At 39.7% G+C, this 16,920-nt stretch overlaps 1 protein-coding gene across 3 annotated transcripts in view; it reads right to left on the bottom strand.

Annotated features, from left to right (window-relative positions):
- Nucleotides 1-16,920, bottom strand: part of carnmt1 (carnosine N-methyltransferase 1) — a 49,398-nt gene that overhangs the window by 23,117 nt on the left and 9,361 nt on the right. For all 3 annotated transcript variants that reach the window (XM_043712254.1, XM_043712264.1, XM_043712272.1), the window contains exons 3-5: nt 10,294-10,460; nt 5,535-5,675; nt 4,994-5,172 (exon numbers count right to left, since the gene is read on the bottom strand). In XM_043712254.1, coding sequence (XP_043568189.1) covers nt 4,994-5,172; nt 5,535-5,675; nt 10,294-10,460 — 487 coding nt within the window. The remainder of the gene's footprint in view (nt 1-4,993; nt 5,173-5,534; nt 5,676-10,293; nt 10,461-16,920) is intronic.

The raw sequence follows: 16,920 nt of genomic DNA on the forward strand, positions 1-16,920 counted from the left end.
ATGTTGTAACTATACCTGCAGCTATCACATCCTCTGGCAGTTCATTCCACATATGAACCACCCTGTATGTGAAAAAGTTGCCCCTCAGGCCCTTTTTAAATCTTTCCCCTCTCACCTTAAAAGTATGACCTGGATTATTATTCCCCCACCATAGCAAAAAGACCCTTGTCATTCACCTATGCCCCTCATGATTTTATAAACCTTTATAAGGTCACCCCTCAACCTCCGACACTCCAATGAAAACCATTCCAGCCTCTCCTTACAACTCAAAGTCTCCAGTCCTGACAACATTCTTGTAAATCTTTTCTGAAACCTCTCCAATTTAATGATATCCTTCCAATATCAGGGCAAGCAGAACCGTACACAGCAGCCTCGTCAACGTCTAGTACAACCTCAACATGACATCCCAACTCTTATACTCAGAAGTCTGAGCAATGAAGGCAAGTGTGCTAAACACTTTCTTAACAACCCTGTTTACTGGTGATGCAACTTTCAAAGAACCATGTACGTGAACCCCTAGGTTTCTCTTTTGTCAACAGTTGATGGAATATTATACACTTAACTGGAAGAATGTAACCCAACAACACTCAAGAGGCTTGACACAACCAGGACAAAGCAGCCCATTTGATTGGCATCTCATCTGTCAACTTTAACATTCATTTTTTCTATTGTCAATGCACATGACAGCAGCTCATTGTCTCTTTCAATAATATCCACCAAACATGCAATATCTACAACCAAGATGGTTGAGGGGAGCATGTAAATGGGAATACACCGTCACCAACATGGAACTATAAATTTTGTCCTTTCATGTCACTTGGTCAAAAACCATGAACTCCCTAACAGCGCTTTGGGAGTAATTGTACAATATGAAGTGGTTCAAGGACGCTGTTCACCATTTTCTCAAGAGCAATTAGGGATGGGCTATAAATGCTGGACTAGACTGTGATGCCTAGAATCTGTGAAGGAATAAAATATTTAACTGCGAGGCAGTTAAATGTGATGCCAAATGTCAGGAATGTGATGCCAAATTCCTACTTGCCTGGATAAATGCAGCTCTAACAATAGTGACACCATCCAGGACAAAGCAGCCCATTATGATTGTTTGTGGATGTAGTGCCAATCACTCCCTCCACCACTGAGGCACAGTAGCAGCAGGGGGCACACACACAAGATGAAATGCAGAAATTCAACAAGGCTCCACAGCCACCAGATTTTAAATCCACGACTGCTACCATCTAGAAGGACAAGGGCAGCTGATACATGGGAGCACCACCACATGCAAAATCCTCTCCAAAGCACTCGCCATTCTGAACTTGGGAAAATATGGCTGTTCATTCTTGGTCACAGAGTCAAAATCCTACCATTCTCTTTCCCATAGCATTGTGGATGTACCTAGACCACATGGACTGCAGCAGCTCAACATCATCTTCATAAAGGCAATTAGCAATGGATTATAAACGCTGGCACTACTAGATAGGCCTACATCTTAGAAAGAATAAATTTTAAAAATGCAATGGCAATTTTAATCTTTATATAGATTGGACAAATCCAAATGCCAAAGATGCCTTAAAAATGATTTTGAGGTGTATTCCATAAAGCTTCTTAGAACATTATCTTCTTGAACAAACAGGGAGCAAACTCACATTTATTGGTAAGATGCAAGAGGCAGAATTAATTAATGACTAATAGAGAAAAGGTAGGGAAAACTAATAGTGTGAAAGTCTGACAAATCTCCAGCTCTTGATGACCTACATTCCAGGGTCTGAAACGAAATGGTTGCTATCTTCCAAAACTGCCTAATTTCCAGAAAAGTCCTAGCATATTGGAAAACTGCAAATGTAACATTACTTCAAGAAGGTAGGAAAACAGAAAGCAGAAGGCTACAGGCCAGTTAAGCTAATAGCTAGGAAATGCTTGAATTATTTATTTAGGGATGGAAATGGTCAAAACAAAAAAGATTTGAGTTTTTTGGAGCAAGTTATTATATTGACAGTACAGCTCAAAGCAGCAAAGTCACTTCAGAGGGTGTTTGGAAATAATGAACGCAAAAAATATTGATTGAATTGCTGAAAGACAGCTAATAAACATCAGGAACTTGTACCTGTTTGATAGGCCACACCTGAGTACAATATAGTCAGGCAATTAAAACTAATACCACTTCTCTTTATGAGACACCTTTAACAAAATCATATGTCCCAAGGTACCTCAGAGAAGTTAAAAGCGAAGTACATGGAGAAATTGGAATAGATGACCAAAAGCCTAGTCAACATGGCGGGTTTTAAGGAGTGTCTTGAAGATAAAAACAAATCAGTTAGAGAGTCAGAGAGGATTAGGAAAGGAATTGTACTGGTAGGCTTCTGGGGACACAGCTAAGAATAATACAGGAAGTAAAACTGGGATGTTCAGGAAGATGAATGCAGCTATCAAGGAGAGCTGTGAAGCTGAAGGAGATCACAGATGTTGGATGGGGGGTTGGTTGGTGGTGTTGTTGGAGGCACCCATTGAAGGTGGCATTAGCAGATCAGATGGAATAAAGATGGAGAAACTGGGAAAATGCAGTCATAGAGTCATACAGGATGGGAACAGACCCTTTGGTCAACTTTGTCCATGCCAACTAGACATCCCAACCTGACAGAGTCCCATTTGCCTGTATTTGGCCCATATCCTCCTAAACCCTTCCTATTCACAGACCCATCCTTACAGGAAGCATGGATTGAGGAAACTGTGGGAGTCAGTGGGTTGTAGTGGTACGGGTGAACAACCTAATCCAGAAATGTAGACAGCGAAGTCATGGAAGTGTCAAGAGAGGGATAAGGTGAAAGTCAGAGCTAATGGACAGTTTAAGCAAAATTGATCATTTTTTTCCAATTCCATGTAAGACCAAGCAGCAGTAACGATTAATGTCATTGGCAGTTGGAACTCGGAATTGGACTAGAACACAGCATGCTCTACATACCCTACAAGGAGACAAACATAACTGGGCCCACGACATACCTATCGTCAACCTCTGAGTTAAAGGAGTTGTTGTTTAAAGTGCAAGCTATCTTGGCCAAGTAAAAGTGCTTGGTGATCAATGAGGACTGCCCAGGCCTCCTTTTGAGGAGCAAATGGAGAATTTTCAGACTATTCTAATTCACTTGTCATGTAGAAAGATTGCACATTATTGCTTTAATTTGAGCATTAATTCACTTCTCTTCTAGATATGACAATTTGAAAAATTTTAATTTCACCACCATGCGCCATGGTGGGATTTTAACTCATAACTCCATAACATTAGCCTGAGTCTCTGGATTACTAGTTTAGTGACAATATCATGTCACTATCTCCCTACAATAGTATCATTTTTAATTGTGCAAATTCTGAATTCTGTGAGCTGTATTCATGCAGTAATGTATTGATCAATGGGCTCTTTCTCACCTTGCACCCTAATATAGAACACCATTCATCAGGAGCATTCACTTAGTGTTCAAGGCGTTTTTCAGAGGTTTTCAAAATATCTGCAGTTTGCGTTTTTTACACTTCAGAGAGATTTAGGGTAGAATACACTTAGAAAAAAATCTCTCCCAACAGAGATAACAGTGTGGATTAGTGGTGCTGGAAGAGCACAGCAGTTCAGGCAACATCCGAGGAGCAGTAAAATCGACGTTTCGGGCAAAAGCCCTTCATCAGGAATACAGGCAGACAGCCTGTATCCCTGATGAAGGGCTTTTGCCCGAAATGTCGATTTCACTGCTCCTCAGATGCTGCCTGAACTGCTGTGCTCTTCCAGCACCACTAATCCAGAATCTAGTTTCCAGCATCTGCAGTCATTGTTTTTACCTAGAGATAAGACTGTAGCTACTTGTAGCTCCGCTGGTTTAAGTATGTTCTTTGGTTTTGCTGATGCATTTCAAAAATATTGTCATGTACATTTCATATCACCTTTCAGTCCCACTATTGCTGGGAGAGGCAAAGTTACAGCCATTAATGTTTTAGTCAGCATTTCAGTTGTAGCTTGCTTATTTGTTACTTTTAAGCAGTTTTAACAGCTCTGAACATTCCTTTGACTCTTTTTGTACAGCTCAATATCAGTACCTCATGGTGGAAGTCACATGACTACAATATGCCAGGAGACCCACTGGTAGAGTATTGCATTTCTATCCCAAACAATGAAATCTGGAAAAATCTCAGGGGGTTTGCTAAGAGGGGTGTTCCTTTGGCTGGAGAGCCTACAGCTAGGGAGCGTGGTCTCTGATCATTTAGAACTGAGGTATGGAGGAATTCCTTTACTCAATGGGATGCAAACTTTTACAATTCTTTTCTCCAGAGAATATCCCCAGAGGATGTTCAAAAGGTTTGAGTACAGGCAAGCCTGAGATGGATACTCTTAGATCCTAGAGAAAATCAAGTCATGGTGATTCCAATGGAAAACAGAACTGAGATTGAAGATGAGCCATGATCTTACTGTATGATCGACCAAGCTCAAAAAGCCTTCTGGCTTACTCCTGCTCCTAGTTTTTGTGCTATTATACAGAATCTCCTGCTCTTATTTCTTATATTACTGTACAGAATGTAGAAAATTACATCCATTTGTCATAATTGGAAGTAAACTCCATAAAAGGAATTAGCTATTTTTTGCTAAATTCAACTTAAACAAAAGTATCAGTGGTCTATAATTGTGGTTGTTGCATTACAAGAATAGAGGATAAGCACTTCATAATAAATTGCTTAAACATAAACATAAGCAATTGTGAAATAAAATTCCAATATTGGGACGAAAATGCTTTGACTGCATTGCAACTCAAAGCTAAAAACAGAAAATTTCGAAAACATTGCATTTTAAATCTCGAGCTTTACTCCACAAATCAAGTTTAAAAGCTAAAATGATTCTTAATACAACAACTAATTTATGACCTATTATTAAATATTTGAATTATAAATGTACTCTGGAAAAAATGCAAACCAGTCTAAATAATAATGCTCACAAAATGCCATGAATGGATCGACTTACTTGGCTCTGTATAGATCTCCTGGAAATCTCCAGCTGTCATAGAAAAATTAGTGTGAGATGGAAGACTATGAGAGTTAACATCTGGAAAATGGACTGGTCGAATCTGATCAGCTGATCGCTTGTTGTTACTAAATTGATGTATCCAGGGATACAGTGTCATTGTGTTAACTCCAGTACATCTTTAAAAAAAATGAATTACACATTTTAATGCACAAAAATTATTTATATTTTCCAAACAAACAAAACTCTTAAGTGCTGAAAATCCAATAAAATCAGACAAGTGTTGGAAATAGACAAATCAGTCAGCAAGAATAAAGAGGAAAAGCAAGTTAATATTTCAAGTCAGACTGTTGGAATATTAATATAATGGACATAGCCTATATTTTCCCTTTATAAATTCTGCTTAGCCTGCCATGTAATCCAGCATGTTCTGTATTGTTTTTAAAATAAGTCAGACAGCTTTAATAATTTAAAGTAGAAAACACTTTAAGACTACACACTCTACAGCAAGTGCAGCTCAAGTTTTTAAGTCAGTCTTTACCTGTTGAGTACAAAATGTGAACAGAAGAGCATGTATAGACTCCATTCATTACCCTGGCAGCTATAACCCAGTCTAGCAATTTCCCAGGCTAGTCTTCCAAGTCCTGCTCCTGGTACAAGTATGTTCATGTCAGCAGGATTGCTGTATTGAGAAAGCAATATATATTGTAACAATTAATTCCATTTGCAAAATCTCAGCTGGGAAATTAAACAATGATCAAGTATCACAGGATAGAAGTACATAAGAAATAGGTGCTGGAGTAGGCCTTTCAGCCTCTCAAGCCAATCCTGCCATTCAACTGACGATGGCTGATCTGTCTCAGGTCCCGACTCCTCTTTTGTGCCATCTCCTCAAAGCCCTCAACCGCCTCGATATTTCAAAAATACAACCACCTCTTCATTAATTACTTTCTAGTGATCAAGGCTCTACAGGTCTCTGGTGTAGAAAATTCCAGACATTCACTGTCTTCTGGAAGAAGGAATTCCATCATACGTCAGTTTCAAAAGACTTCCCTTATTCTGTAAATATATTCCCTAATTCAAGATTTTCCCATGAATGGAAACATCTTTCCAACATCTAACCTGTCAAGCCCCATCAGAATCTTATATGTTTCAATAAGATCACTCCTCATTCTTTCAAACAAATGAATAAAGGCCTAATGTGTTTAGCTGTTCTTGAAAGTCAATCCCTTCATCCCAGGAATTATCCTAGTGAATCTCTTTTGAACTACCTCCAATGCAAGTATACCTTGTCTTAAATACAGGGACCAAAACTCTCTACAGTCACAGTTAAATGGTTTAAATGGATGTCAGATTTTGTACCTTAATATGTCATTTACAACAACAAATCAAGACGACTGAGACTTTTGAGCTTGCAAATACAAATTAAACCATTTCTTGTTTGAATTTCTATATTTTAAATGCTTTCTGTGTACTCAGTCAACAACCATTGTACAAAAGTAAGTTATCATCTAAAATCCACTGTTCAAAAATAATGAAAGTTTCTTATCATAAGATAAAACATTGAGGTTATTTTATGTAGTATTCAAGTGGATGATGATTGATAGCTGTCTGTCTTTCGCAGCAACATGATCTACTTGCTTCAACATTATTAAGTAGTCATTTGAGTATCCATGTGCAAAAGAAAGGTTTATTATTAGTCTTCATTCTGTTGTCAGACCATAGATGTATATAAACTCGGTCAGATGCCAAAACTTCAACTATATTATAGAAAAACAAGAGCAGCAAAGACAGCACAAGGATGAAATTAGAAAAGCAAAGAGAAATGCTGTCAAGCAGAATCATGGAAAATCCAATGCTGTTTTCAAAATATATAAAGAGCAAGAAGATAATCAGGGAAAGAGTATGGCCAATTAGTGACAAAAGGGTCAAGGTGGAAGACACGTGCTTGCTTCTTAATGAATGCTTTTTTTGTTTTTACAAGAGGGGGCTAAAGTAGATATTGCAGCAAAGAAGTGGATAGGATAAACGTAGTGAGGAAAGAAATATGAAAATGTTTAATACGTTTGTAATGATAGTCGCAAAAGAGAATCACCAGATTTTAATACCTGGGATCATTAAAATAGCTTTAAAAAGGAAAAACACTGAATTAAAATGGCTGCTATGATCACCTGACCAGGTTGATCTAAGCATTTGATTCATGAATAAATCAAATCCAATCTAAAATTAATGTAGCACAAAGCATTCCAATGTCATTACTGGTTGTTTCGTCATATGTAATTTATCTGAATCAATTTATCTACATTTCTGTTGGCAAGAATGGCAGGGGCATTCAAAATGCTGATGTATGCTAAACACTGTAGTGAGGAGAACTTCAACATCTACAATACTTTATTTAAGAACGAGGATACTTGGCTTTGAACAGCTGAATAACTCTGATGCATTTTCTTGCATTGTTTCGTATCAAATAGGATTCTGAAAAGTCACTGTTCTTGAAAAATGTTAAAGTGCTTTTCCTTTACAAATGCATCTTGGTAAGTGATTTTTTTTTGATAATTGCATATTTTTCCATTCCGTTGACCCAAGTACTACAAAAGCAATTTTAACTGGATAAATATAAATATATTAGTTGAAACCAAATCATAACAAAAAGGTAAAGAAAAAGGAGCTAACATTATGGAAAAATAAAGTTACAAGTTTACTCAATGTATAAAGGAGTCCAGCAGGTTGGGATTGCACACCTAGATTCACTATTGGTAGAAAATCGTCATTAACATCTCTTTCTGACACAGCTGTCTCTGGTGTGTCCCCTAAGCTCTAACTTTGGCCTTTTGTTACCTCTGACTTATATACTGCCCTCATATTATCCACAAGGAACACCATCAATTTCTAAATGTGTACTGATGACACCCACCTATACCTCACCATCACTTCTCTCAACTCTTCTAATTGTCTCTAAATCATCACACTGCTTGTTACTGAATAAACAGAAAATTTCTCCAAGTAAACGCCTCGGGTGACTGTCTGAGTGGAGTTTGCACATCCTCTCTGTGTCTGCGTGGGTTTCCTCCGGTTGCTCATGTTTCCTCCCACAGTCCAAAGATGTGCAATTCAGGTGAATTGGTTATGCTAAATTGCCCGTAGTGACAGGTGCATTAAAAGGGAGTAGGGGAATGGGTCTGGGTGGGTTCCTCTTTGAAGAGTCGGTGTGGACTTGTTGGGCTGAAGGGCCTGTTTCTGCACCGTAGGAAATCTAACCTAATCTAATCTAAATATTGTAAAGACAGGTGGTGTTGTGTTCAGGTTCTACCACAAATCCCATTTCCTTGCCACTAATTGCATCCTCCTCTGTTGCAACTACCCGAGGTTAATCACTGTTCACAGCCTTGGTATCAAATGTGACCTCAAAATCAACTTTACCCACATATCCTTGCAGGGTACTAAAATTGGCCTTTTACCATCTTCATCTCTTTGCTCATGTCCAAATTGCACTGCACAAATCCTTACCCATGCCTTGTTATCTCCAAGTTCAACTATTTTTAACAAACTTCAAGACTCTACCCATCCCCGTAAACCTGAGGTCTGCAAGAACATAACTGCCTTTACTAAGTTTCATTCATTCACTACCTCATGTGCTGCTGGCTGACTGACACGGGATCCCACTTAAGCAAGAACTCAGATTTAAAACTCTCATCCTTGTTTTCAAATCCCTCCCTTGTTTTCCCCTCTCTTATCTTTAATCTCCTCCAGCCTCAAACTTTCCTTGGTAGCTGCATTAATTTGGTCTTAGTTTCTAGAACATGCCAATTTTAAGTGTTCCATTATTGTTGGCTATTGCTTCAGCTCCTCCTAACCTTTTCTGTCTCTTTACTTCATTATTATAATAAGATACTCCTTAAAACCTCTCTCTGTGAACAAACTTTTGGTTATCTACCCTAATTTCTCTACCTCTACACCACATTTTGTTGTATTACTTCTGAGAAGTGCCTTGGGGCATTTTATTTCGTGAAAGGCATGTAAATATCAACAGTAATTCGAAATTTTTAATTGCGTGTCTGTATTGCCCTCAGATGTGGCTGTTACAGACAGTAGCTCCTGATGTTTCGAAGCTGTCTTCAGTAACTCTATCAAATTTTGCTTTCAATATTTCCAGAAAAAGAAATATAATTCTGGTCAGGTACATAGAGTTTGGTTTTGTTATTTTAAGTAGGTTCTTTATGACTTCGTATTTTGAAGGAATCATATTGCAATTTTCTCCCCTGCTCTCTTGAAGATGATGGTTCTTGCAGATGATGCTATGTCTGTACCTTACCACAGAGCCTGTATTCTGCATGAAACACTGATAACAAGTCATAGCAAACTAATTTTCCATATACACATTTATTTTACATCAGAAATCAATGCAGGATGAACAAGATCTTTGATTGCAACTTTCTTTTTAACCACAGACATTTACTATGATGTTCACTGTTGTCACAAGTGAATTGAGGTAACCCTGCTCAAAATACATGGTATCTGTTCTGCTAAAATCTTCAGCTGAGTATGGTGCTCGGCTGGAAAAGCACATTAATTGATGTAGTGTCATATTTGGAAACAACTCTTCGGGTTGAACCAGTTCACACTGAACATGTTCCCAAAATAAACTAGTCCCATCTGCCTGCGCTTGGCCCATATCCCTTCAAACCTTTCCTATTCCTGAACTTATCCAAGTATATTTTAAATGTTGTAACTGTACCTGCATCCACCACTTTCTCTGGTAGTTCATTCCACACATGAACCACTCTGTGTAAAAAAATTGCCATCGTGTCCTTTTAAAATCTTTCCCCTCTCATCTTAAAAATATGGCCCCTAGTTCTGAACTCCCCACCCTAGTGAAAAGACCCTTGTCACTCACCTTAGCTATGCTCTCACAATTTTGTAAACCTCTATAAGGTCATCCCTCAACCTCCTAAGCTCCAGTGAAAGAAGTCCCAATCTTGCAAGTCTATTTTTATATGTAAAACCCTTCATTCCTGGCAACATCCTAACAATTTTTTTCTGAACTCTCTCCAGTTTAATAATACCTTTCCTGTTAGAGGGCAACTGGACACAGTACTACAGAAGAGGCCTCACTGATGTCCTGAACAACCTCAATATGACATCCCAACTGCTATATTCAATAGTCTAAACAATGAAGGGAAGAATGCTAAACACCTTCTTAACCATCCTGTCTACCTGTGACACAAATTTCAAAGAATTCTATTTTATTGATCTCTCATTCAAGGCTGTAATCATGTAATTTTATGTAACCAATACTGTACCATTCATCCGGAGGGAAATGTTTTACAATTTCTTCAATGATTGGTCGATAACAAGCATCCCGTTCAGCCTTGCCATCATCACTCCAATCTCTCACAAACTGCTTAATGGTAGACTTCAATTTGTCCATGTCAAAGGTAGATGCTGGTTTCAATTGTCCCAAGTCAGCCTGTGCGTGTTATAACCAAGAAAATCATTTATTACTAAACTAAAGAAACTCCCAAGGTATAAAACGGCTCATTTTAAGAAAAATGTGATGCAAGATTTTGGATTTCACCTATACTTTACATTTTCTAACTTATTATGCATGTTCGATGGATTTACACACAGATGCAACATTCATCCCAGCCAGTCTACATTGTTGTGCATCTCCTAGATTAGCAACACCAATAAATCCCTTTATCCAAATCTTTGCTGTTTTCCTTCAACCAATGAATCTATTCTTAAATGCTGAAATAATCTTTGTTTCCATCAAAGTTGATAGTTCACAGCCCTCAACTTTTATATTCTATATTTTTTTTCCACAAAACCATTTTCTAATAGCTTGTTTTTTTCAAATTGATCTTGTCCACCAAAAGTGCTGCTTTTAAGAAATTGAGAATTTGACTCTACAAAACTCATTGGTCATCATTTCAGCCAGTTGCCAACTCATTCAAAATGTGTGTACTGTATATATGAATAGACCCAAAATAGAACATGTGGGACACCGTCACTCATTCAAGTGTCAGTTGTGGTTCAGTTGGTGGCTATCTTGTCTCTGATTCAAGTCATGTTCCTGTTTCAAGTCCCATTCCAAGGCTTAAGCATAAAAAAAAATCAATGCTCACATTCCAGTGCAGTATTGTGCAAATGCTGTACTGTTAGGGAAGTGTCTTTCAGATGAGACTTTAAATGAAGGTCACATCTTGCTAGGATGGATGTAAAAGATCGCATGGCACGATTGTGATGAGGTGGGGAATTACCCTTGGTGTCCTGGCTAACATTTAGCCCTCAACCAACATCACGTTTACAGCATGACAACAGTGATTACTTTTCAAAAGCAAAGGTACTACATTGACTATGGAGCACTGTGTGATAGCTGGTGGTCCCAAGAGCAGTAGGGATCATGTCCTCTTGACCGAAATTGGTGAGTGGCAAGAAAAGCCTCTTGATTCAGCAACCGCAGTAACACATGTTTGAGGAGATAATAGAATGCCAAAATACAGTTCTTCCAGTAGCCTCTTCATATACAGTTCTTCCATATATTACAATTCCACAACATTACATTGTTTTAACTATAATACTCAAAGGTTTGAGGGACCTTTGTTCTGGGGAGACAAGAGATGGGTTAAACAACTGTTAAATGATGGCTGTTAGTTCTGATAGGATTAAGAGTGTCTGTTAAGAGGTGTTATTCCTTTTGTCTTTTAAGTTACTAAACATGAGTAAAATTACTAGTCCGAAATGCTCTAAATAAGTTAGAAATTATACCTGTACTTAATAAAAAGGATATTAAATTGATTACTGCAGTTGGGTTGTGAGATTTGTTTACTATTTGCTGGGTGAGTTTCATTTATTCATAGAGTTAGGGAGGAATTTAAAAAGGAGATCGTCAAGAATAGTAATGTCTGGATTACTCCCACTGCTACAAGCTAGTGTGAATAGGAATAGGATAGAGCAGATGAATGCATGGCTGAGGAGCTGGTGTACAGGAGAAGGATTCGCATTTTCGGATCAATGGAATCTCGTCTGTGGTAGAGGTGACCTGTATAAGAAGGATGGATTGCATCTGAATTGGAAGGGGACTAATATACTGGCAGGGCGATTTGCTTAAACTGCTTGGGAGGATTTAAACTAGTAAAGGGTAGGTGGGGGCGGAGTGGCAGGGTGATAGTGAGGAAACAGATCAACCTGAGACTGGTACAGTTGAGAAAAGAAGTGAGTCAAACAGTCAGGGCAGGCAGGGACAAAGCAGAGAACAAGGTAGGACTGATAAATTACATTTATTTCAATGCAAGAGGCTGAACAGGGAATGCAAATGAACTCAGGGCATGGTTGGGAACATGGGACTGGCATATCATAGCAATTACAGATCTGTGGTTCAAGGATGGACAGGACTGGTAGCTTAATGTTCCAGGATACAAATGCTACAGGAAGGACAGAGAGAGAAGCAAGAGGGGAGGGGGAGTGGTGTTTTTGATAAGAGATAGCATTAGAGCTGTACTGAGGGAGGATATTCCCGGAAATACATCCAGGTAAGTTATTTCGGTGGAACTGAGAAATAAGAAAGGGATGATCACCTTATTGGGATTGTATTATAGAACCCCTAATAGTCAGCAGGAAATTGAGAAACAAATTTGGAAGGAGATCTCAGCTATCTGTAAGAAAGCAAGGTGGTTTTGGTAGGGGATTTTAACTTTGCAAACATAAACTGGGACTGCATAGTGCTAAGTGTTTAGATGGAGAGAAATTTGTTAAGCATGTACAAGAAAATTTTCTGATTCAGTATGAGGATGTGCCTACTAGAGAAGATGCAAAACTTGACCTACTTTTGGGAAATAAGGCAGGGCAGGTGACTGACGTGTCAGTGGGGGAGCACTTTGGGGCCAGCGACCCTAATTCTATTAGTTTTAAAATAGCATGGAAAAGGATAGACCAGATCTAAAAGTTGAAGTTCTAAATTGGAGAAAGGCCAATTTTGACAGTAATAGGAAGAACTTTCAAAAGCTGATTGGGGGCAGATGTTCGCAGGTAAAGGGACAGCTGGAAAATTGGAAGCCTTCAGAATTGAGATAATGAGAATCCAGAGAAAGTATATTCCTGTTAGGGTGAAAGGAAAAGCTGGTAGGTATAAGGAATGCTGGATGGCTGAAGAAATTGAGGGTTTGGTTAAGAAAAAGGAAGCATATGTCAGGATCGATTGAGTGAATCCTTAGAAGAGTATAAAGGCAGTAGGAGTGTACTTAAGAGGGAAATCAGGAGGGCAAAAAGAGGGTATGAGATAGCTTTGGCAAATGCAGTTAAGGAGAATCCAAAGGTTTTGACAAATACATTAAGGATAAAAGGGTAACTAGGGAGAGAATAGGGCCCCTCAAATATCAGCAAGGTAGCCTTTGTGTGGAGTCGGAGATGGGAGAGATACTAAACAAGTACTTTTCATCAGTGTTTACTGTGGAAAAAGACATGGAAGATATAGAATGGAGGGAAATAGATGGTGACATCTTGAAAAATGTCCAGGTTACAAAGGAGAAAGTGCTGGATGTCTTAAAATGCATAAAAGTGGATAAATCCTCAGGCCTGATCAGGTGTACCCTACAACTCTGTGGGAAGCTAGAGAAGTGATTGCTGGGCCTCTTGCTGAAATATTTGTATCATCGATAGGCACAAGCGAGGTGCTGGAAGACTGGAGGTTGGCTAACATGGTGCCACTATTTAAGAAGGGTGGTAAGGACAAGCCAAGGAACGACAGACCAGTGAGCCTGATGTCGGTGGCAGGCAAACTGTTGGAGGGAATCCTGAGGGACAGGATGTACATGTATTTGGAAAGGCAAGGACTGATAGGGATGGTCAACATGACTTTATGCGTGGGAAATCATGTCTCACAAACTTGATTCAGTTTTTTGAAGAAGTAACAAAGAAGATTAATGAGGGCAGAGCGGAATATGTAATCTATATGGCTTCAGTCAGGCTTTCGACAAGGTTCCCCATGAGAGACGGGTTAGCAAGGTTAGATCTTACCAAATACAGGGAGAAGTAGCCATTTGGATACAGAACTGGCTCAAAGGTAGAAGACAGAGGGTGGTGGTGGAGGGTTGTTTTTCAAACTGGAGGCCTGTGACCAGTGGAGTGCCACAAGGATCGGTGTTGGGGCCACTACTTTTCGTCATTTATATAAATGATTTGGGTGTGACCATAAGAGGTAAAGTTAGTAAGTTTGCAGATGACACCAAAATTGGAGGTATACTGGTCAGCGAAGAAAGTTACCTCCGATTACAACAGGATCTTGATCAGATGGCCCAATGGCTGAGAAATGGCAGATGGAGTTTAATTCAGATAAATGCGAGGTACTGCATTTTGGGAAAGCAAATCTTAGCAGGACTTATACACTTAATGGTAAGGTACTAGGGGGTGTTGCTGAACAAACAGACCTCGGAGTGCAGGTTCATAACTCCTTGAAAGTGGAGTCGCAGGTAGGTAGGATTGTGAAGGCGGCATTTGGTATGCTTTCCTTTATCAGTCAGAGTACTGAGTACAGGAGTTGGGAGGTCACGTTGTGGCTGTACAGGACATTGATTAGGCCACTTTGGAATATGGTGTGCAATTCTGGTCTCCTTCCTATCGGAAAGACGATGTGAAACTTGAAAGGGGTTAAAAATGATTTACAAGGATGTTGCCAGGTTTGGAGGATTTGAGCTACAGGGAGAGGCTGAACAGTCTGGGGCCGTTTTCATTGGAGCGTTGGAGGCTGAGGAGTGACTTATGGAGGTTTACAAAATTATGAGGGGCATGGATAGGATAAATAGACAAAGTCTTTTCTCTGGGGTGGGGGAGTCCAGAACTAGAGGGCATAGGTATAGGGTGAGAGGGGAAAGATATAAAAGAGACCTAAGAGGCAACCTTTTCATGCAGAGGGTAGTACATGTATGGAATGAGCTGCCAGAGCAAGTGGTGGAGACTAGTACAATTGCAACATTCAAAAATCATTTGGATGGGTATACGAATAGGAAGGGTTTAGAAGGATATGGGCCTAGTGCTGGCAAGTGCGACTAGATTGGGTTGGGATATGTGGTCGGCATGGATGGCTTGGACCGAAGAGTCTGTTTCTGTGCCATACATCTCTATAACTATGACTCTAAGCTTGGGGAGTGATTGCTGGGCCTCTTGTTGAGGTACCTGTATCATCAATAGACACAGGTGAGGTGCTGGAAAACTGGAGGTTGGTTAATGTTGTGAAACTATTTGAGAAAGGTGGTAAAGATAAGCTAGGGAAGTACAGACCGGTGAGCCTGACATCGGTGGTAGGCAAGTTGTTGGAGAGACTCCTGAGGGAGAGGATTTATATATATTTGGAAAGGCAAGGACTGATTAGGGATAATCAAGATGGCTCTGTGTGTGGACAATCATGTCTCATAAACTTGATTGAGTGTATTGAAGAAGTAACAAAGAGGATTGATGAGGGCAGAGTGGTAGATTTGATCTTCAGTAAGGCGTTCAACAAGGTGCCCCATGGGAGACTGGTTAGCAAGGGTGGATCTCATGGAATACAGGGAGAAGTAGCCACTTTGATACCGAACTGGCTCAAAGATAGAAGACAGAGGGTAGTGGTGGAGGGTTGTTTTTCAGACGAGTGGCCTGTGACCAGTGGTGTTCCACAAGGATCGGTGCTGGGTTCACTACATTTCGCCATTTACATAAATGATTTGGATGCAAGCATTAGAGGTAAAGTTAGTAAGTTTACAGATGACACTAAAATCGAAGGTATAGTGGACAGTGAAGAATTACCTCAGATTACAATGGGATCTTGATTAGATGGGCCAATAGGCTGATGAGTGGCAGGTGGAGTTTAATTTAAATAAATGCGAGGTGCTATATTTTGGGAAAGCAAATCTTAGCAGGACGTATACACTTAATGGTAAGGTCCTAGGGAATGTTGCTGAACAAAGAGACCTTGGAGTGCAGGTTCTTAATTCCTTAAAAGTGGAGTCACAGGTAGATAGGATAGTGAAGAACGTGTTTGGTATGCTTTTCTTTATGGGTCAGAGCATTGAGTATAGGAGTTGGGAGATCATGGTGCGGCTGTACAGACATTGGTTAGGCCACTTTTGGAATATTGCGGGCAATTCTGGTCTCCTTCTGTCAGAAAGATGTTGTGAAACTTAAAAGGGTTCAGAAAAGAGTTACAAGGATGTTGCCAGGGTTGGCGGATTTGAGCTATCGAGAGAGGTTGTATAGGCTGGGGCTGTTTTCCCTGGAGGGTTGAAGGCTGAGGGGTGACCTTGTAGAGGTTTATAAAATTATAAGAAGCATGGACAGGATAAACAGACAAAGTATTTTCCCTGGGGTTGGGGAGTCCAAAACTAGAGGGCATAGGTTTAGGGTGAGAGGGGAAAGATATAAAAGAGACTTAAGGGGCAGCTTTTTCATGCAGAGGATGGCGCGTATGGGGAATGGGCTGCCAGAAGAAGTGGAAGAGGCTGATACTATTGCAACATTTAAAAGGCATCTGGATGGGTACATGATTAGGAAGGGTTTAGAGGGCCGGGTGCTGGCAGGTGGGATTAGATTGGCTTCAGATATCTGGTCGGCACGGATGAGTTGGACCGACGGGTATGTTCCCGTGTTGTACATCTCTATGACTGTGCAATTTCACTTAAGCGCTGTTTTGACAGTTTTTGAAAGAGATAACAGCCCAGTTTAAAGATATTTAACAAGTACACACTAACTGCCGATAATGTTTGGCGTTCTGTAATCTATGCACGTCCGAGACACGATTGGTAAGAGCTGATTAATATTATAATCTTTCCATAGTTTTGGGTAGGTCATGGAGACATGATGGCGGGGATAGTATTGTTCTGAATGGGTTAGTAGTCTTTGATATTTATTGAGAGGTAGTTTTTGATGTAAATAGGTCTGATAAGGGTTGATGGAGC

This window comes from Chiloscyllium plagiosum, chromosome 2 (assembly GCF_004010195.1).
Source record: "Chiloscyllium plagiosum isolate BGI_BamShark_2017 chromosome 2, ASM401019v2, whole genome shotgun sequence".
Classification (NCBI taxonomy): Eukaryota; Metazoa; Chordata; class Chondrichthyes; order Orectolobiformes; family Hemiscylliidae; genus Chiloscyllium; species Chiloscyllium plagiosum.